This window comes from Ahaetulla prasina, chromosome 2 (genome assembly GCF_028640845.1).
Source record: "Ahaetulla prasina isolate Xishuangbanna chromosome 2, ASM2864084v1, whole genome shotgun sequence".
Classification (NCBI taxonomy): Eukaryota; Metazoa; Chordata; class Lepidosauria; order Squamata; family Colubridae; genus Ahaetulla; species Ahaetulla prasina.
In genome coordinates this window covers 29,959,675-29,980,607 of record NC_080540.1, presented here as the reverse complement: position 1 = coordinate 29,980,607, position 20,933 = coordinate 29,959,675, and the positions used below count along the sequence as shown (strand labels likewise).

Sequence of the window (20,933 nt, the reverse complement as noted above, 5' to 3'; positions counted from 1 at the left end):
GATGTATCTCTTCTCAGCTTGGTCTTCCCTAAGGGTCATAGCAATTGGACCAGGGGTGAAATGCCCCTGGTTCGGACCGGATCACCCAGTAGCGATGGCGACGGGTGGTTCGGAGAACCGGTAGCAAAAATCCCACCCCCTCCCCATGTCCAGCTGAGCCACGCAATCATCAGTGGGTGTTTTTTTTTTTACTTTTAAAAGCATTTTTTCTTCGGCCGAAAAAATGCTTTTAAAAGTAAAAAAAAAAGCCTCTGATGATCGCGCGGCTCAGCTGGGATCATCAGAACCTTTAAAGGGCCGTGGTGGCTCAGGCTGTAAGAAGCCTGTTATTAAAACACAGCTGCCTGCAATTACTGCAGGTTCAAGTCCCACCAGGTCCAAGGTTGACTCAGCCTTCCATCCTTTATAAGGTAGGTAAAATGAGGACCCAGATTGTTGGGGGGGCAATAAGTTGACTTTGTAAATATACAAATAGAATGAGACTATTGCCTTATACACTGTAAGCCGCCCTGAGTCTTCGGAGAAGAGCGGGATATAAATGTAAACAAAAAAAAAACCTTTTAAAAGCATTCTTTCTACAACCTCTTCGGCCAAAGAGGTTGTAAAAAAAATGCTTTTAAAGGGTTCTGGCGATCAGGCAACTCAGCTGGGATTGTCAGAACCCTTTAAAAGGTGTTTTTCCTCTGGCGATCCCAGCTGAGTCGCCTGATCATTCGGCTGAAGAGGTTTTAGGAAAAATGTTTTTAAAAGTAAAAAAAAAAAAGTGGCCACGCCCACCCAGTCACTTACCCCACCACCAAGCCACGTCCACAGAACCGGTAGTAACAAATTTTACATTTCACCACTGAATTAGTGCCTCATGCACGACAACAAACCTCCTCTCCCCCACTGAATGGATAGATTGACCTTCACTGTGTGTGCTTGGGCCAGCTGACAGCTTTTGATCAGTGAGGAGTGAATTTTATGTTTCTGATCTGTTGACCCAACAAGCAAAGCCACCGTATGAGTAGAATTTGAATCTGATGCACATTCATGCAATATCTTCTGAGCAGTATGACTTGATCTTTTTAATTATTTCTTTTCTTCCAGCCTGCATCACTGATGTTCCAGGTGATCCAGGTTCTGGTGGTCCAGATTGCCTTCCGAGATCCGTCTGGGTCGGTAACTGCTAACTACTTGTTGAGGCTTATATGTATATTCGCAAAAATGTTCTATAAGAAAAAGTATTGATAAAAGAAAACGTGTTGAATGGAACACCCGAAAGGAAGAGAAAAGATTGAAAGAGCCTCCAAGAGGAATGCTGTCATAGAGGCATGGAGCCAAGAACATGAAGCTGCAATGGTGGTGTTGGGTTTGTTCAGGAAATGTGAAAAGAATGGACCTGGGAAAGTTGAAGACACGAAGTGAAGAAGGAGCAGACTGAACTAAATGAACTGAATCCAATGCTTATTAGAAACTGTTCAAGGCTTTTAGATCATCCAAACCAATATGGTGGCCATTCAGAAAGGACCCTGCTGACTCTATTACACATGTCCATAATTCATTAAACAAGGGGTTTGTCTGCCATCATTTCTCAAACAGTCGAAGAGATGCCATCAACACCTCAGATAGGTGGCTGTTTCCTAGTTGTTCTTTGATCTTCTTCAGTCTGGCTTTCGGGGTTCCTAAGCTACTCGACTTCAATTAAAATGTTTTGTATATATCTTGCCAAAAGTGACACTGGGCAGCACACAGCAATAAATAAAACAACCATTTTAATACCACTTAATAATGCCTTGGTAAGCCCACACTTGGAATGCTGCATCCAGTTTTGGTCGCCACGGCGTAAAAAAGATGTTGAGACTCTAGAAAGAGCACAGCGAAGAGCACAGCAAAGATGATTAGGGGACTGGAGATTAAAACATAAGAAGAACGGTTGCTGGAATTGGGTATGTCTAGTTTAATGGAAAGAAGGACTAGGGGAGACATGATAGCAATGTTCCAATATCTTAAGGGGTGGCACTTAAGAGGGAGTCGAGCTATTCTCCAAAGCACCTATGGCAGGACAAGAAGCAATGGATGGAAACTAACGAAGGAGAGAAGTAACCTAGAATAAGGTTGCACGGTTTTTTCCTGACCGTGAGAACGATCAGTGGAAAGACTTGCCTTCAGAAGTTGTGAATGTTTCAACAGTGCAATCATTTGTCTGAAAGGGCCGCGGTGTGGCTCAGGCTGTAAGAAGCCTGTTATTAAAACACAGCTGCCTGCAATTACTGCAGGTTCTAGTCCCACCAGGTCCAAGGTTGACTCAGCCTTCCATCCTTTATAAAGTAGGTAAAATGAGGACTCAGATTGTTGGGGGGGCAATAAGTTGACTTTGTAAATATTCAAATAGAATGAGACTATTGCCTTATACACTGTAAGCCACCCTGAGTCTTCGGAGAAGGGCGGGATATAAATGTAAACAAACAAACAAAAAATGGTATAGAGCAGGGGTGTCAAACTAACGACGACACAGCGGTGTCATGATGTATCGGGACTTTTCCCCCCTTTGCTTAACCGGGCATGGGCGTGGCCAGCGTGTGACGCATCTGCCCTGTGGGCCGGAAGTTTGACAGCCCTGGTATAGAGTTTCCTACCTAAGCAAGAGGTTGGACTAGAAGACCTCCAAGGTCCCTTCCACTTCTGTTATTCTATTCTATTCTATTCTATTCTATTCTATTCTATTCTATTCTATTCAACACCAATATGAAAAAATCTAAAAAGCCCACAGCAATAAATATAAAAACAAAACAAAGTAGGCCGAGGATGAATAAAAATGGCCCCCACAGCAATGGAGCCATTGAGACAAATCTCCCTGGGAGATTCGGGTCTGGCAGTATAAGCAAGTCTTGAAAGCCTTTCAAAAAAATCAAATGTCGGGGGCGCAGTGGTTAGAGTGCAGTCCTGCAGGCTACTTCGGCCTGACTGCCATCTCCTGCAGTTTGGCAGTTCAAATCCCACCAGGCTCAAGGTTGACTCAGCCTTTCATCCTTCCGAGGTTGGTAAAATGAGAACCCAGACTGTTGGGGGCAACAGATGGCTGGGGGGCCGGGATAGCTCAGGCAGTAGAGAAGCCTGTTATTAGAACACAGAGCCTGCAATTACTGCAGGTTCGAGCCCGGCCCAAGGTTGACTCGGCCTTCCACCCTTTATAAGGTAGGTAAAATGAGGACCCAGATTGTTGGGGGGGCAATAAGTTGACTTTGTAAAAAAATATACAAATAGAATGAGACTATTGCCTTATACATTGTAAGCCGCCCTGAGTCTTCGGAGAAGGGCGGGGTATAAATGTAAAAAAAAACCAAAAAAAACCTGACTCTAAACCACTTAGGGTTGTAAAGCGGGTATATAAGGCTAAGTGCTAAGGATGTTCCACGCTGAAGCAGAGAAGGCATGTTTCTTGGGTCTCTGCAGATGTAGGTTACAACTGATGGCCTCTGCAAAATCTAATGGGCCAGCCTGATGTAACTGGGGACCCAGTCTCTCAAAAGCATGAGGAACTTTTTATGTTCCCCCACACTCTGAAAAATATGCTAGCCATTGCTTGTCGTTTCCCTGACGGCCTTCCACAGAGGTTTTTTTCCTTCTTCAAACCAAGGACGTTTGCTGTCGGAAGAAGGGGAGCTGCCCATATTTAGCAGGCAGGAAAATAGCGATGTCAGCTTTGGAAGCCGTATTTGGCCAGAAGCTTCCCTGCTGCCACTTTCTCATGTGTGGGAAAGTAGGAGGGAGAATTTAGTAGAGGGGTTGTCTTTAGACATAATAACATTCTTCCTGTCGGTCAAGGTCAGGCCAGTCCTGCATCTGGAGAAGGAGTGGTTGGAGTGCTGTCTCGAGATGGGACAGACTGGAACATATGATTGACTGAGGAGTGAGGGAATGGTTTTGATTTACTGAGGGAAAACCGGGACCTCTCAGATTTGGGTTTTCCCAGATGTGCCAGTTTAGCTATCCTAGTAAATAGAACTTTGAAAGATGCTTGTTTCAGAGTTCTTACTTGGAGTTTGGGGGGGGGGGCAGGTTTCTGGAACACTGACGAACAATTAAAAACAATCCAGAGCAGAAATGTCGGTGTGTAAGTTACAAGATGTCAGTTGCTTTCCTGCACTTTCTTGGCGCTGAAGGACATTTCTCACTTGAGGGAAGAAAAGACTTATTTGGGGAAAAGAGCTTTAGTTCTGGGGCGGTAGAGGAAATCTGTTGGAGAGGTTGTAAAAAAAAAAGCAGGATTTAACATCTCGATTGGAGAGAAAGTTTGGTCTATGCAACTTTTCCGGGTTGGTGGCCCGGCGTGGGGAGAGGGGATGGTTTTGTGTGAGGGGCAGGTGTGTTTGCTGCTGCATTTGTGTGTGTGGGGGGGGTGCATGCAGTTACGCGAGCGCACCAACCCACCGCTCACACGGCCCAGTTGCGAATAGGCTACAGCCCCACAGTTTGGGGATCCCCTAGTCTAGTGGTTAAGGCCCCAGACAAAGCGGGAGTCTGTGAGTTCTAGTTCTGCCTTAGCCGTTAAAGCCAGGTAGGTGACTTCGGATCAGTCATTCTCAGCCCAACCCACCTCACAGGGTGGTTGTGAGGAAAATAAATAAAATAAAATAATAAAATAAAATAAACCCAGCCTTGAAATCCTGGGTTTAGGAAATTTAGAACTCTGCCGCCTTCGACATGACTTGAGAATTCTATGAATTGATGATTCATAGAATCATCTGTTACAATGTTCTTCCTGTTGAAGACTACTTTACTTCTATGAATCATCAATTCATAGAATTCTCAAGTCATGTCGAAGGCGGGCAGAGTTCTAAAGTAGTCTGTGGGGGCTCCCACACTCTGGAACGAGCTTCCCCCGGGTTTACGCCAAATACCCGACCTTCGGACATTTCGTCGCGAACTCAAGACTCATCTTTTTATCCGCGCGGGGCTGGCTTAAAATGGGATTTTATTGTTTAAATTTATTAATTTTAAACGGGGTTTTTTAGTATGGTAAATTTTAATCATTGGGCTAATTTAAAATAAGTTTTTTAAATCGTATTTTAAATTTGTATATTGTATTGTTGGTTTTATTATGCCTGTACACCGCCCTGAGTCCTTCGGGAGAAGGGCGGTATAAAAATCAAATAAAATAAATAAATAAATACTTCAGCTTCAATCGCAACAATACACAAGCATACAATAGATTTAAGCTTAATGTGAACCGCTCCAATCTTGATTTTAGAAAATATGACTTCAGTAACAGAGATATTAATGCCTGGAATGCACTACCTGACTCTGTGGTCTCTTCCCAAAATCCCTAAAGCTTCAACCAAAAACTGTCTACTATTGACCTCACCCCATTCCTAAGAGGTCTGTAAGGGGCGTGCATAAGAGCACCAACGTGCCTACAGTTCCTGTCCTAATGTTCCCTTTGATTGCATCCAATTCATATAGTTATTTCATACTTATGCTTATATATATGATTATATATGGTATAGTTATTTCTTGCTTATGCTTATGTATATATTGTTGTGACAAATAAAATAAATAAATAAAATAGGAGGAGGAAGGTGTGCAAAATCTGTTTGCTGCCTTCAGTCGTTTGTAAAAAAATAAAGGCAGGATACAGATTAAATAAATACTTGTCCCCTGTGCCTGACATCTTCTGTAGATTTCTTTGTCACAGGGTGTTTTTTTTAAATCCGTGGCATTGCGTTGATGAGCCTCCAATTTTGTTGGCATTCCAGATAAAGGTTTTTACAGCTATCCTTTGATCCAGGGGATGTCTAAAGGCACCTTCTGTGAATTTTATTGGTCCCCAAGATGCTAAAATTAGATTTTGATTTCAAATTGCTTTTGAGCTGGTTTCCAGATTATTATGGAAACAGTTTAGGGCTGAATGTAAGAAGATGGTATTTTAACAAGAAAAAAAAAGCCCAAAAGGTAACATGTGCAATTAACCCCTTTTCTGCTGATGTGGAGCAGAGGGGTCTCCAACTTTGGCAACTTTTAAGCCTGGAGGAATTCTGGGAGTTGAAGTCCACCAGGCTTAAAGTTACCAAGGTTGGAGATCCCTGATGTGGAGGACAAAATTCGATGCTCCAAAGCAGGGGTCTCCAACCTTGGTCCCTTTAAGACTTGTGGACTTCAACTTTGCTGGCTGAGGGACTCTGGGAGTTGAAGTCCACAAGTCTTAAAGGGACCAAGGTTGGAGACCCCTGCTCCAAAGAAGTAGCTTATCTCCATCTTGCACTCCGGAGGGAGAGAGGGGATGGGGTGGAGGGTATTGTAGTCCGATCCCTGAACAGGACAGGAATCCTTCAGTCAGCCCAGATGAATTCCAGTCCAATCCTGATTCAGAACCTCTGGTGAGGGAGCCCTGCAATTCCAGGCTCTGCCACGTCTTAAGAATATACAGGTAGTCGTTTGACTTACGACCACGACTGAGCCCAAAATTTCCTTTGCTAAGCGAGACATTTCTTAAGTGAGTTTCGCCCAATTTTATGACCTTTCTCGCTGCAGTTGTGAAATCCGCAACATGGTTGTTAAGTGAATCTGGCTTCGCCATTGACTTTTTTTTGTTGTTGTTTACATTTATATCCCGCCCTTCTCCGAAGACTCAGGGTGGCTTACAGTGTATAAGGCAATTAAGACTTTTGCTGGTCAGAAGGTCAGAAAAGAGGATCACATGACCCTAGGATGCTACATTTATATCATAAATGTGAGTCAGTTGTCAGGCATCCAAATACACATCACGTGACCATGGGGAGGCTGCAATGGTCATAAGTGTGAAAAATGGTCATAACTCCCTTTTTAAAATTCTGTTGTAACTTCAAACAGTCACTAAATGAACTGCTGCAAGTCAAGGACCCGGATCTGTGTGACCCAGATGACAAAATCTCCATAAACGTTTAGCTGTTCTTAAGTCCATTTTTTCAGTGCTGTTGTAACTTCTAACGTGCACTAAGCGAACTGTTGTAAGTCGAGGGCTACCTGTAGAATAGGGAGAGGAGGTGGGGATTTCAATTGTCCACACATCCTTTTCCGGACCTGTTTGCCTTGTTACCTTCTGGGAGGAGGCTTCCTGGTATCCAAAGCAGAACATCCAGATTCAGTCACATTTTTTACAGACCCCTCGCATCCTGGACATAAACTGTTTCAACTCCTACCCTCAAAACGACGCTATAGAGCATTGCACACCAGAACAACTAGACACAAGAACAGTTTTTTCCCGAAGGCCATCACTCTGCTAAACAAATAATTCCATCAACACTGTCAAACTATTTACTGAATCTGCACTACTATGCAGATATTGATACTGATATTCAGTCACTCATGCGCTCGTTACCTCTCGCTTGGATTATTGTAATGCTCTCTACATGGGGCTCCCCTTGAAGTGCACCCGGAGGCTTCAGTTAGTCCAGAATGCAGCTGCGCGGGTGATAGAAGAAGCTCCGCGTAGCTCCCATATAACACCGCTCCTGCGCAGACTGCACTGGCTACCTGTGGCCTTTCGAGTGCACTTTAAAGTGTTGGTTACTACCTTTAAAGCGCTCCATGGCTTAGGGCCTGGGTACTTACGGGACCGCCTGCTGTTACCACATGCCTCCCACCGACCCGTACGCTCTCAGAGAGGGACTTCTCAGGGTGCCGTCCGCCAAGCAATGTTGGCTGGCGGCCCCCAGGGGAAGGTCCTTCTCTGTGGGGGCTCCCACACTCTGGAACGAACTTCCCCCGGGTTTACGCCAAATACCTGACCTTCGGACATTCTGTCGCGAACTGAAGACACATCTTTTTATTCGCGCGGGGCTGGCTTAAATTGATTTTAACAAATTTTTAAATTCTTAGTAATTAATTTTAAATGGGGTTTTTTAGCTTATTATATATTTTACTTCTCAGGCCAATTTTAAAATAAGTTTTTTAACTGCATTTTAAATTTGTATATTGTACCGTCTGTTTTATTCTTGCCTGTACACCGCCCTGAGTCCTTCGGGAGAAGGGCGGTATAGAAATCAAATAAATAAATAAATAAATAAATACTATTAATCTTCTCATAGTTCCCATCACCTATCTCTTTCTATTTATGACTGTATGACTATAACTTGTTGCTGGCAATCCTTATGATTTATATTGATATATTGACCATCAATTGTGTTGTAAATGTTGTACTTTGATGAATGTATCTTTTCTTTTATGTACACTGAGAGCATATGCACTAAGACAAATTCCTTGTGTGTCCAATTACACTTGGCCAATAAAAATTCTATTCTATTCTATTCTATTTGTGTTCCATATAGCAGGGGTCTCCAACCTTGGCAACTTTAAGCCTGGCGGACTTCAAATCCACTCCACTTTATCCTTATTCCATGTTTTCTATTCTATTCCATTCCACTCCACTCCTCCACTCTATCTTTATTCCATCTATTCTATTCTATTCTTCCATTCCACTCCACTCTATCCTTACTCCATATTTTCTATTCTATTCTATTCTGTTCTGTTCTGTTCTGTTCTGTTCTGTTCTGTTCTGTTCTGTTCTGTTCTGTTATGTTCCGTTCCGTTCCGTTCCAATCCAATCCAATCCAATCCACTCTATCCTTATTCCATATTTTCTATTCTATTCCACTCTACTCTACTCTATCCTTACTCCATATTTTCTATTCTATTCTATTCTATTCCATTCCAATCCAATCCAATCTAATCCAATCCACTCTATCCTTATTCCATATTCTATCCTTATTCTATTCTATTCTATTCTATTCTATTCCACTCTAACCTTATTCCATATTATCTCTTCTATTCTATTCCACTCTATTCCTACTCCATATTTTCTATTCTATTCTATTCCATTCCAATCCACTCTATCCTTACTCCATATTTTCTATTCTATTCTATTCTCTTCTATTCTATTCTATTCTATTCCACTCCACTCCACTCTATTCCTACTCCATATTTTCTATTCTATTCTATTCTATTCCACTCCACTCTATCCTTACTCCATATTTTCTATTCTATTCTATTCTATTCTATTCTATTCTATTCTATTCCACTCCACTCCACTCTATCCTTACTCCATATTTTCTATTCTATTCTATTCTATTCTATTCTATTCCACTCCACTCCACTCTATCCTTACTCCATATTTTCTATTCTATTCTATTCTATTCTATTCTATTCCACTCCACTCTATCCTTACTCCATATTTTCTATTCTATTCTATTCTATTCTATTCTATTCTATTCTATTCCACTCCACTCCACTCTATCCTTACTCCATATTTTCTATTCTATTCTATTCTATTCTATTCTATTCTATTCTATTCCACTCCACTCCACTCCACTCCACTCTATCCTTACTCCATATTTTCTATTCTATTCTATTCTATTCTATTCTATTCTATTCTATTCTATTCTATTCTATTCCACTCCACTCCACTCTATCCTTACTCCATATTTTCTATTCTATTCTATTCTATTCTATTCTATTCCACTCCACTCCACTCTATCCTTACTCCATATTTTCTATTCTATTCTATTCTATTCTATTCTATTCTATTCTATTCTATTCCACTCCACTCCACTCCACTCTATCCTTACTCCATATTTTCTATTCTCTTCTCTTCTCTTCTCTTCTCTTCTATTCTATTCCACTCCACTCCACTCTATCCTTACTCCATATTTTCTATTCTATTCTATATTCCATTCTATTCTATTCTATTCTATTCTATTCTATTCCACTCCACTCCACTCCACTCTATCCTTACTCCATATTTTCTATTCTCTTCTCTTCTCTTCTCTTCTCTTCTATTCTATTCCACTCCACTCCACTCTATCCTTACTCCATATTTTCTATTCTATTCTATATTCCATTCTATTCTAATGCGGGCTAGTGTGCTCACAGCAAAAAGAAATGTTATCTTACGATACCACAGTAGCTCCCACGCCATTCCCTGGACCCTTCCTCTGGGTGGGAGAGCCACAAGTGAGCTTTCCTCGGCAGTTTCCTCCTGTAAGAAAGGGGCGGGGCGGTCGCCGGGGGCCTTTTAAAGGAAGGGAGGGGAGGGGAAGGGGGGAGGGGAGGGAGGCTGTCGGAGCTTCGTCTCTCTAGGAAGAATCGCTCTCTCGACTCAGGTCCCAGGAGACAGGAGGCGGGGAGGGGGCAGGAGACGGGGGGGCGGGACGTTCCGGTGCGGAGCGGATCCCCGGGAATCGGTTGCAGCTATCGGATCGTTTACCGCTGGGAAGCGCGATCCCGCTTTTCCCGAGGAGGAGGCGGCGGCTGCAGCAGCAGCAGCGGCGGCGAAGGGGAATCCGGAGCGTCTGAGCGTCTGCAGAGGCTGGCCGGGCAAGGAGAGGAGAAGAGCGGACGAGGCGCGGCGGGGCAGCCCGATGGAGGTCGGGAGCAAACGCCGCTGAGCCCCAGGAGGAGGAGGAGGAGGAGGGCGGGGAGGAGGAGGAGGAGGAGGAGGAGGAAGCCCGGGGCCGGAGTCAGGCGGGAGAGAACCACCCCGAGGATCCGCCGGGCTCAAGAGGCCGAGCGCTTCCCCCGCTTTGGGGCGCCGGGCGGTCTGCAGCGGCCGAAGCCCCGCGGAGAGGAGGAGGAGGAGGAGCAGCCCGAGCTCCCGCGGGTGGAGGAGGAACGGTGGGAGGGGGCATCGCGGAGCGGTTCCTGGCCGGGCTGCCCGCGGAGATGGCGGGCTGGCTGCTGCGGGAGGACCCGGTGGAGAGCTTCTCCCGGGCTTCCCGCTCAGCTCTCCTCGGGCCCAGGAGCGGAGGAGGCTGCAAGTGAGCGGATCTCCTCCCGGGAGGATCTCCTCGTGGCGTGCTTTCCTTGTAACTAGTCCTCCGCCTCAAACGCAGCTGGTAGGTAAGCAATAGAAAAACGACTTTGGCTTCCCTCGGCTTTCTGTCCCAGAGTCCTGTTTCTCCCCCCCCCCCCCTCCAGTTTATTATTCCACAGGAAAAATGGAAATCCTAAAGGAATTGGCATCTCCCAATTATGGATATAACCATCTTTGGACACGCAAATGCAAGTTGGAACAGTAGAAGAGACTTTAGTTTCCCTCCATTTTCAGTCCCATGGTTCTCTTTCCCCATTATTTTATATTATTTTATTTTATTTCCCCATTATTCCAAAGGAGGAAGAGGGAATCTGAAAGGAATTTGCATCACCAATTGTGAATATAACCAATGGTGGGATTCAAATAATTTAACAACCAGTTCTCTGCCCTTTCTTCCAATAACCAGTTTTCCAAACTGCTCAGAAAGTTAACAACCAACCGGTTCTCCCGAAGTGGTATGAACTGGCTGAATCCCACCACTGGATATAACATGGTCCAGCTTTGGAGACACAAAAGAATCCCCTTTTTCCAATGATCAGTTATTTTAATTCTTCTTCGTCCTTGACCCTGGCTATGTTTCCAGTTGCAGGGGCAGCCGATGAAGATGGCCACGGGACCTCCTGAAGGCGGAGAAGGTCCCTCTGGTTTCTCCATGGAGCAGGTGTTGGAGGATCCAACTCGGGTCTTGTTGCCTGGTAAGTGAAAAGTTGCTTCTGCAGGCCGTGAAACCTCAAAGTCATTTCGTTCTTGTGTTTCTTCTACACGTCATTCCGGCTTTGATTTACGCTGCTTCCCCATCGCTGACTTGCCCAGCTTCCAAATATTCTTCACCCGTCTCCTTTTATCTTGATCACAGGGAACTCAAAGTTGTGGATGGAAACCGCTGCAACAGCTGTAACATTTCAGGTAAGGAGCCTTATCAGAGCAGAAAATCCTTCAGGATTTGTATCGTGTAGATTTTACACAGAGCTTATTAAGGAGGCCAAGTGTCGAAATTTAGCTTGATTCTGTTTTCAAGGTGATGGTTTAAGCACAAGCTACAGATGAGGCAGCCCTCCAAGGTAGACCAAATTTTAAACCAAAGGTATAGAAGGTAATACCGCTTTCTTTGTAGGGTTACATTAACAGAATCTTGCAAGTCTGAGTGAATGTGAGTCTCCTTTTTTCTTGGAATCAGTTGAACTTTTAAGTTTCTTATACTTGCAATGGGTTACATTAATTTAGTAATTGGTTACATTAATTTATTTCAGATAAATCCTTTGCTATCCAAAGTATGTGAAAAACCCCAGGAATTGGCTAGCAAGAAATAAAGACAGTTTAGTCTAGTGGTTAAGGCATCAGCTAGAAAGCAGGAGACAGTGAGTTCTTCTCCTGCTTTAGACACAAACAGGAGCTGGGTGATTTTCTTTTTTTTCGTTTTTGCATTTATATCCCGCCCTTCTCTGAAGACTCAGGGCGGCTTACACTATGTTAAGCAATAGTCTTCATCCATTTGTATATTATATACAAAGTCAACTTTTATTGCCCCCAACAATGTGGGTCCTCATTTTACCTACCTTATAAAGGATGGAAGGCTGAGTCAACCTTGGGCCTGGTGGGACTTGAACTTGCAGTAATTGCAAGCAGCTGTGTTAATAACAGACAGACTTAGTCTGCTGAGCCACCAGAGGCTGAACAGTGACTCTATCTCTAAGCCCAATTTACCTCACAGGGCTGTTGTTGTGGGGATAAATAGGTGGAGGAAGATGTGTTGAATATGTTCGCCGCCTTGAGTTATTTGTAAAAATAATAAAGGCAGGATATAAATAAATAAAAGCCAGGAATTAGTTTTGACATTAAATTTTATTGAAGCATTAGTAAGACAAGTCAGAACAAATGAAACAAATCAGAGGAGTTAAATTATGGCATATGTCCAAGGAGATCCCGTTAAAAGTTATATATATGCGATATGCAGTTATTTCATCAAAATGCAATTTGCAAAAACTTGGCTTGTGCAAAGAAAAAAAAAACCGAGAAAGTTTTCATCCTGAAGGAGATGTAACAAAATGTGTCCCACTTCTTCAAACTTTTCAAGATGACTGTAGTTGGAAGAAATTCTAATCAGACGAGTGGCTTGTCGGAGAGACAGTTATAAAACTCTTGTAGTACATTATATCAGAAAAGAAGCATTTTCTGTCTTATCAAACTCATGTTTAGGATATTGGAAATGTGGGAGAGAACTTCCTGGGACTTCTTTTGAGGAACGTATGTCCTTTGATTTTCAGGGCTCAGTAACATTTGAGGAGGTGGCTGTGTATTTCACGGAGGAGGAGTGGGCGCTGCTGGATCCCAGCCAGAGAGCCTTGCACGAGGAAGTCATGCTGGAGAATTCTAGGAATGTGGCCGCTCTGGGTAAGGCTCCTGTTTTGCTCCGGATTCAGGTATTTGTGGAAAGTCTTTGGTTGCCATAAGTGCTCAGAAAGACATTCTGGGGCTTCTTGCTCCAAGACTAAAGTAAATGGAGCGGTGACCTTGATGGCTTCCAAGGTCCCACCCTTCCCTCCCCCAAGTTCATTGGCAAGTTACCGTATTTTTCGGATTATAAGACCCACTTTTTGGTCTCCCAAAAGGGGGCAAAAATGTCTGTGCGTCATAGACTGAGTATTGGTGAAGCCTCACCCACCCACCAGCCATTTTTTTTACCTCAAAACGCCCTGTTTTCAGGCCTTTTTTCAGGCCTTTTTTGAGGCTTTTTTTGGCCTGTTTTCAAGGCTATTTTCGGCCTGTTTCCAGAAAAAAGCCCCCAAAATGGGCTGCAAAAAGCCTTGAAAATGGGCCAAAAAAAAGCCCCGGAAAAAAGGTAGGCCAAAAACTTTTTTGTTGTTGTTTTCCTAGTCTGAATTTAGGTGTGTCTTATAGTCCGAAAAATATGGTAAATAGCGATGATAAGGTTTGAAAGAAGCAAAGCCAGTGGTGAAATCCAATTTTTTTTTACTATCGGTTCTGTGGGCGTGGCTTGGTGGGCGTGGCAGGGGAAGGATACTGCAAAGTCCCCATTCCCTCCTAACTCCTGAGGGAAGGATACTGCAAAATCTCCATTCCCTCCCCACACCTGAGGGAAGGATACTGCAAAATCTCCATTCCCTCCCCACTCCTGAGGGAAGGATACTGCAAAGTCCCCATTCCCTCCCCACTCCTGAGGGAAGGATACTGCAAAATCTCCATTCGCTCCCCACTCCTGAAGGAAGGATACTGCAAAATCTCCATTCCCTCCCCACTCCTGAGGGAAGGAAACTGCGAAGTCCCCATTCCCTCCCCACTCCAGGGGAAGGATGCTGCAAAATCTCCATTCCCACCCCACTCCAGGGGAAGGATACTCAAAATCTCCATTCCCTCCCCACTCCTGGGGGAAGGATACTGCAAAATCTCCATTCCCTCCCCACTCCTGGAGGAAGGATATTGCAAAATCTCCATTCCTATCCCACTCGGGCCAGCCAGAGGTGGTATTTGCCGGTTCTCCGAACTGCTCAAAATTTCCGCTACCGGTTCTCCAGAACCTGCTGGATTTCACTCTTGAGCACAGCTATTCAGTCTTGACACCAACGCTGATTGATGGCACATGAGCTGGGTTGAATTGTGGCTGGTAAACAACTTTATTCTGAGTCTAACCTTTGTCATCTGTTAGAACTTCTTCTAAGCCACCTCTGCCCAGTTCTTATCTTTACCAGGAAAACTCGATCTCAGTTTGTATTTCTACCAGGAGATTCTCAGAGATTTCTTTATGTTTGGGGCTGATATTCACTTTAGGAGAGATAATCTAGCAGCAGTGATGGCCAACCTATTAGAGACCGAGTGCCCAAACTGCAACCCAAAAACCGCTTATTTATCGCAAAGTGCCAACACGAATAATAAGGTTTTACTACCTAAAATAATGATAAGCAAGGCAGAGTTCAGCTAATTGTTCTAAGAAAAACGTGATAAATGCACTTTTATACTCCTTCTTTTCTGCTTTTGAAATATTATGTTTAGCAACAATATCATTTCTCTCTTTTCTCTCCCTCTTTCTCTTTCCCTCCCCCTCTCTCTTTCCCTCCCTCCCTCCATCTATCTCTCCCCCCTGCGGAAGAAATGCGATGGAGCTGTGCTGGAGTGATGGTGCACATGCCCCTAGAGAGGGCTCTTGAGTGTGCCATAGGTTCACCACCACTTGGTCTAGTGACTATAAAGATGTCCATTACTCTGTACTTTCAAATGCCCCCATGAATTTAGGCCAAGTATATCAGTATATAATGTAAGACATTTTTGAAGACTCCATTATAGCCGTAACTCAAGGACTCTCTGTACAATGTAGGGTATTTCCAAAACTTGTGTTTGCTGTTAAGCATCAGTGGAAAGGCCCACAATTCCTTCTTACATTTTGTTCTTGATATCCCATGTTCCTGATTATTCAGCCTTCAAATAATGAAAGAATAGTTTTTTTCCAAGGAAAAACAAAACAAAACAGAAATACCCCAGGAAAATAAGTGTGGAATTGTCCAAAGGGATATAATGACTGAGATTAAATTAAAGCTTTAGGCAGACAAAGAGGAACCCATTTGGAAATTGAAAAATAGTGGATCTAACATTTTTTTTCTGTGATAAAACAATTAAATATAATTAATAATTAACCAAAATAATTAATGTGCTGAGGTGACTGGCAAAATATAGAGACATGGGTGGGTCATAACACCTGCTAAAGCTAAAACTTTGGGAGTTAAATATCATTCATCAAACGCCCCTGTTACGTTTCACTGGTGGCTGAACGAATAATTGCAACTTGGGGGACACCCTATATCAGTGGTTCCCAACCAGTGTGCCGCGGCACTAAGGGGTGCCGTGAGATCTTTTGAGGGTGCCGGGAACTTTTGAGCTACGGAGATTTTAAATATCTATTTCCTTATAAGGGTGCCGGGAACTTTTGAAAGGCTTTCCAAGGGTGCCTCAAACAAGAAAAGGTTGTGCCTCAAACAAGAAAAGGTTGGGAACCACTGCCCTATATATATAAAAAAACATACAAAGAACGCAATCCAGGAAATGTGCATAAATAACAGGTGAACCATTTTTCTGTGATGAAAATAAATGAACATCTTTTTTTTTTCTTTTTTCAAATAAGCTTATGGGCAGGCGCATGAGAATAACAAGGAACCAAGCCTAGCGCTATTTCAAGGGATCCAATCTGAAAACGGGATGGTTGGAAATCCGAAGAGCGTGAAAAGCTGTCGAAGAAATGGAAGGAAGAAATCTTCTTCTAGTCACAATGAAGTCTTTGGCCTCCCAACCCAGCAACTTCAGCAACGGGAAGAAGTTGGAAAACATTTCGGATATGGCAAAACAGACAAAGCAAAATCTGGTTTCGGTAAATATTATACAAACCAAATTGAAGAGGAAGATTGTGAACTTCAAGAGTATGGGCAAAATATCAAACTTAGCTCCTCTCTTGTTTTACATCACCCACCATACATCCCAGAGACACCATATGCATTTATAAATCGTGTAGAAAAATTCACTTTGAGCGGTCATTTTAGGCCCCATAAAGAGGAGAATCCTTATGAGTGTGAAAAGGGTGCAAGCCAGAAACAGTTGCTCATTTTACCCCCAGAAAATCCCCCAATGGAAAAACCATATAAATGTCCGGAGTGTGGAAAGACCTTCACTCACAAATGTAAACTTACTGTCCATGAACGGACCCACACAGGGGAGAAACCGTATACGTGTCTGGTATGTGGAAGACAATTCAGTCAGACTGGTCACCTTACCAGACATCAACGAACCCACACTGGGGAAAAACCGTATTCGTGCCTGCAGTGTGGCAGGAAGTACAGTGGAAGTTCCAGCCTTGTCAAGCATGTAAGGAGCCACACGGGGGAGAGGCCATATAAATGTACAGAGTGCGACAAGTGCTTCAATCAGAGCAGTCACTATATTCGCCATAAAATGATCCACACAGGTGAAAAACCCTACAAGTGCCTGGAGTGCGGAAAGAACTTTGGGCGTAACTTTAGCCTTATGCAACATAAAAGAACTCACACCGGGGAGAAACCATACCAGTGCCTGGTATGTGGAAAGAGTTTCAGTGGATCCTCGGATCTCATGTATCATAAGAGGATTCACACAGGGGAGAGACCCTATAAATGCCTGGAGTGCGGAAAGCGATTCAGTAGGAGAAGTCGCCTTACAGCTCACAAAAGAAAGCACACAGGGCAGAAACCGTACATATGCCTGGTGTGTGGAAGGCGATTCAGTCAGAGCGGTCACCTTACAAGCCATAAAAGAACCCACACCGGGGAGAAACCCTACGCGTGCTTGAAATGCGGAAGGAAGTTCAGTAGAAGATCAAGCCTCGTGATACACGTGAGGATCCACACGGGGGAGAGCCCATATAAATGTACAGATTGCGGGAAGGGCTTCCGTCAGAGAACTACCTATATTTACCATCGAAGGATCCATACGGGAGAAAAACCCTTCAAATGCCTGGAGTGCGGGAAGAACTTCAGGCGAAACTGTCACCTTAAGAAACATAAAAGGATGCACACTGGGAAGAAATTGTATCAGTGCTAGGACTGGGAAAAGAACTTCAGCTTTCACTCAGATGTGGCTTATCATAGATAGTACAGGTAGTCCTCAATATATAATAATTCCTTTAGTGACCGTTCAAAGATAGACCGGCACTGAAAAAAGAGACCCATTGTTGTGCCTCGCCTGCCTTCCTCTCCTCAACCATCTCCTGCTATCTGAGCCAGAGACTGATAGTGAAGAAGAATGGCCTGGCATGCCCCCAGCCCTGGCACCATGCCCGGACAGACTGAGCAAACAAACCTCCCTACAGCGTGTGAGCACGAAGCCAGCCACGAACTAGAATTGCCGGCAGCTGAGCAGGAGGACGAAAAGTGGATAGATCTCCGCTTCCGGAGAATGGAGAGGCGATGTCAGCAAAAGGAAGGGAGGGGCAGGCCTGGATAAGTGCTAAGTCATGGAGCCACACCCCATGGCCTATATAAAGGATCTGCTTTTTGGCATTCCTTGAGTCAGGCAAAGTCTCATCTGGTTGCTGAAGTCACACCTTGGATTCCTGCCTGCCCTGAGAACTCTGACAGGAATTTGGCAAAGCTGCAGAGGCTTCGTGGCCACACTTGATACAGACTTCCCAGACCCGGCCGTCAGAGGAGAAGTGGGACACGACACCCATATGTGAAATACTGATGACTGGAGTGACATTCAGTTCAAAATGCCGTCTCGTCAGACCTAAATAAATCTAAAACACGGCACTATTGATTCCCATAGGAGGTCCTAGGAGCGGAAATGAACTTTTGGTACCAGTATTCCGCTCCCCCCCCCCAAGAGAATTCATATAGATCTGAGTTTGGTTGATCTTCAGAAATACTCAATAGCTCTGCGGACTGAAGAGCTGATCCATGCGGGAGAGAGAATATATCAAGAAATGAAGCAAAGCCACTATTTAAGAGGACGTGTCTTCTTAAATACTAGAAAAGTTCCACTTGGGAGAGAAACTACATGGAAAGATTTGGTGTTTTTTATTTCATAAGCCTTCACCAACAAATTATGAGCCCCTCTCCATATTGTTAGGCCAATCTTGAATATTTTTCTTGATGAAATCTGGGACTGTCCTATGAGAGGCTGATAGCAATAGCACTTAGACTTATATACCGCTTCGTAGTGCTTTTACAGCCCTCTCTAAGCTGTTTACAGAGTCAGCATATTGCCCCAACAAACTGGGTCCTCATTTTACCGACCTTGGAAGGATGGAAGGCTGAGTCAACCTTGAGCTGGCGAGATTTGAACTGCAGCTAGCAGTCAGCTGAAGTAGGATGAGGATTATATGGTTGGTCACAGTTCAAGTCCCATGAAAACAGACTGAGGCCAATGAAAATGTTTAGCCTTGTAAAAAAAGCAACCAAGAAGGATTTAATATCTCTGTCAAAGCATTTGATGCGATGTCCCATAGATGAAAGGTTTGTCCTGCAGCGCAGAATAAATATAGGAGAATCGGGTTTAATGTTACAAAAATATTATGATAGTGATGAAACTCTCAAACACTCAATAACTACCTCGGCTGATACCCCTCCCTTAATAAAAACAGGAAAACACTTCCTCCTCTTCACAAATCCCCATTTTATACAACTTTGTACAAATTTACTATGGTGCTTCTCCTTTCATTTCGCAATAAAATAATTGAGCTTTTCTTTTCTAAGGACTGTGGGTAATACTTGCTTAGCAACTCTGAATTTACAGTGGACCATCCCCCAAAAGATAATTATGAACCAGTTTTGGACTTGGAATGGTGGCACACACCAGTCAGAATAGAACTGGAAGAGACCTTTGAGATCTTCTAATCCAACTCCCTCCTCAAGCAGGAGACTTTATACCATTTTAGACAACTGGCTGTCTAGTCTCTTCCTGAAAGTTTCCAGTGATGAAGCCCCCTCAACTTCTGAAGACAAGCTGTTACACTGATTAATGGTTCTCACTCTTAGGAAGTTTCTCCTTAATTCCAGCCTGTTTGTCTCCTTGATTAGTTTCCATCCATTATTTCTTGTCTTGCCTTCCGGTGCTTTGGAAAATACCACATGACTGCATTTCACGCCCTTAACAACTGGGTCATCTTTGCAGGTGGTTCCATATTCATATGATTTAGGGGGGGGGCGAAGTTTGCCGGGAACCGGACTTTTCAAAGTTTCTGGCAAAAAAAAGCCCATAGGAATACATTGACTTTTTTAAACGGCTGCAGCATGGGCTTTACAACTGCTGCAAAAAAAGATAAAATCAGGTTGCTCAGGTAGGTACCTCAATTTGTGACTGTTACGACTTACGCTTAAAATTCCAGTCTCCATTATGGTCATAAATTGAGGACTATACTTTTCTGTGCTGTTGAAATTGTAAATAACCTTCCGTCTTTTTTATTTCGCATTTCTAGATAAGGGGCCTGTTGCTTCAAATTAGTGTTGTTTACTCAAAATATGTAAAAGGTGGAACATGGAATGTGAAAAAATGAACCTTAGGAACTTGCACACACAAAATGAAAAGGGAACACACAGGATTTAGGAAAGTGAATTGGGTCAGGAAAGGCAAATTCAAATCCTGGATTATGTCAATTGTCATTCATAGATTGAGACCATTCAAAACAATAACTCAACCTTAGGAACTTGCACACCCGAAGTACCAAGAGAACATGCAGAATTTGGGAAACTGAATTGGGCCAGGAAGGGAAAATTCAAAGTCTGAATTATGTCAACTGTCATTCATAGAATGAGACCATTCAAAACAATACTGTGGCTCTCTTATTCAGAAAGGATCCTGCTGACTGTTGTCATCAAATAAATGGGTTTGTTTGCCATTTCCCATCCGATGAAAGCCATGCTGTCACAGGCTTATGCACCAGAGACAAATTCCTTGTCTATCCAATCACACTTGGCCAGCAGATTAACTGAGTTGGAAGGGACCTTGTAGGTCATCTAGTCCCACCCACTCCCCAAGCAGGAGACCCTCCACAATTTCTTATTGATGGCAGTCCACTCTCTTCCTGAAAGCTTCAAGTGATGAAACTCCCCTGACTTCTGAAGGCAAGCTGTTCCATTGATTGATTGCTCTCACTGTCAGAAAATTTCTCCCGATTTCCAGGTTGAATCTCTCCTTGTTCAGTTTCCATCCATTGTTCCTTGTCCGGCCTTCAGGTGTTTTGGAACAGGGGTCTCCAACGTTGGCAACTTTAAGACTTGTGGACGTCAACTCCCAGAGTTTCCTCAGCCAGCAAAGAGGAAACTCTGGGAGTTGAAGTCCACAAATCTTAAAGTTGCCAACGTTGGAGACCCCTGTTTTGGAACATTCCTATTCCTATTCTGTTCTTGTTCTCATTCCATTCCCATATTTTTTTTATTCTGTTCCGTTCCATTCTGGTGGCTCTGGTGGCTCAGACTGCTAAGACAGTCTGTTATTAACACAGCTGCTTGCAATTACTGCAGGTTCTAGTCCCACCAGGCCCAAGGTTGACTCAGCCTTCCATCCTTTATAAGGTAGGTAAAATGAGGACCCAGATCATTGGGGGCAATAAGTTGACTTTGTATATAAATAT

The 20,933-nt window shown here is 43.6% G+C and overlaps 1 protein-coding gene across 1 annotated transcript; it reads left to right on the top strand.

Annotated features, from left to right (window-relative positions):
- The first annotated feature begins 1,101 nt into the window (after window positions 1-1,101).
- Window positions 1,102-20,503, top strand: LOC131190464 (zinc finger protein 436-like). Its single transcript, XM_058167787.1, has 6 exons — window positions 1,102-1,161; window positions 10,119-10,382; window positions 11,412-11,523; window positions 11,685-11,734; window positions 13,093-13,219; window positions 15,960-20,503. Exons 1-6 carry the CDS (start codon window positions 1,102-1,104, stop codon window positions 17,402-17,404), a joined length of 2,058 nt encoding a protein of 685 aa, XP_058023770.1. The 3' UTR covers window positions 17,405-20,503.
- Window positions 20,504-20,933: the final 430 nt, after the last annotated feature.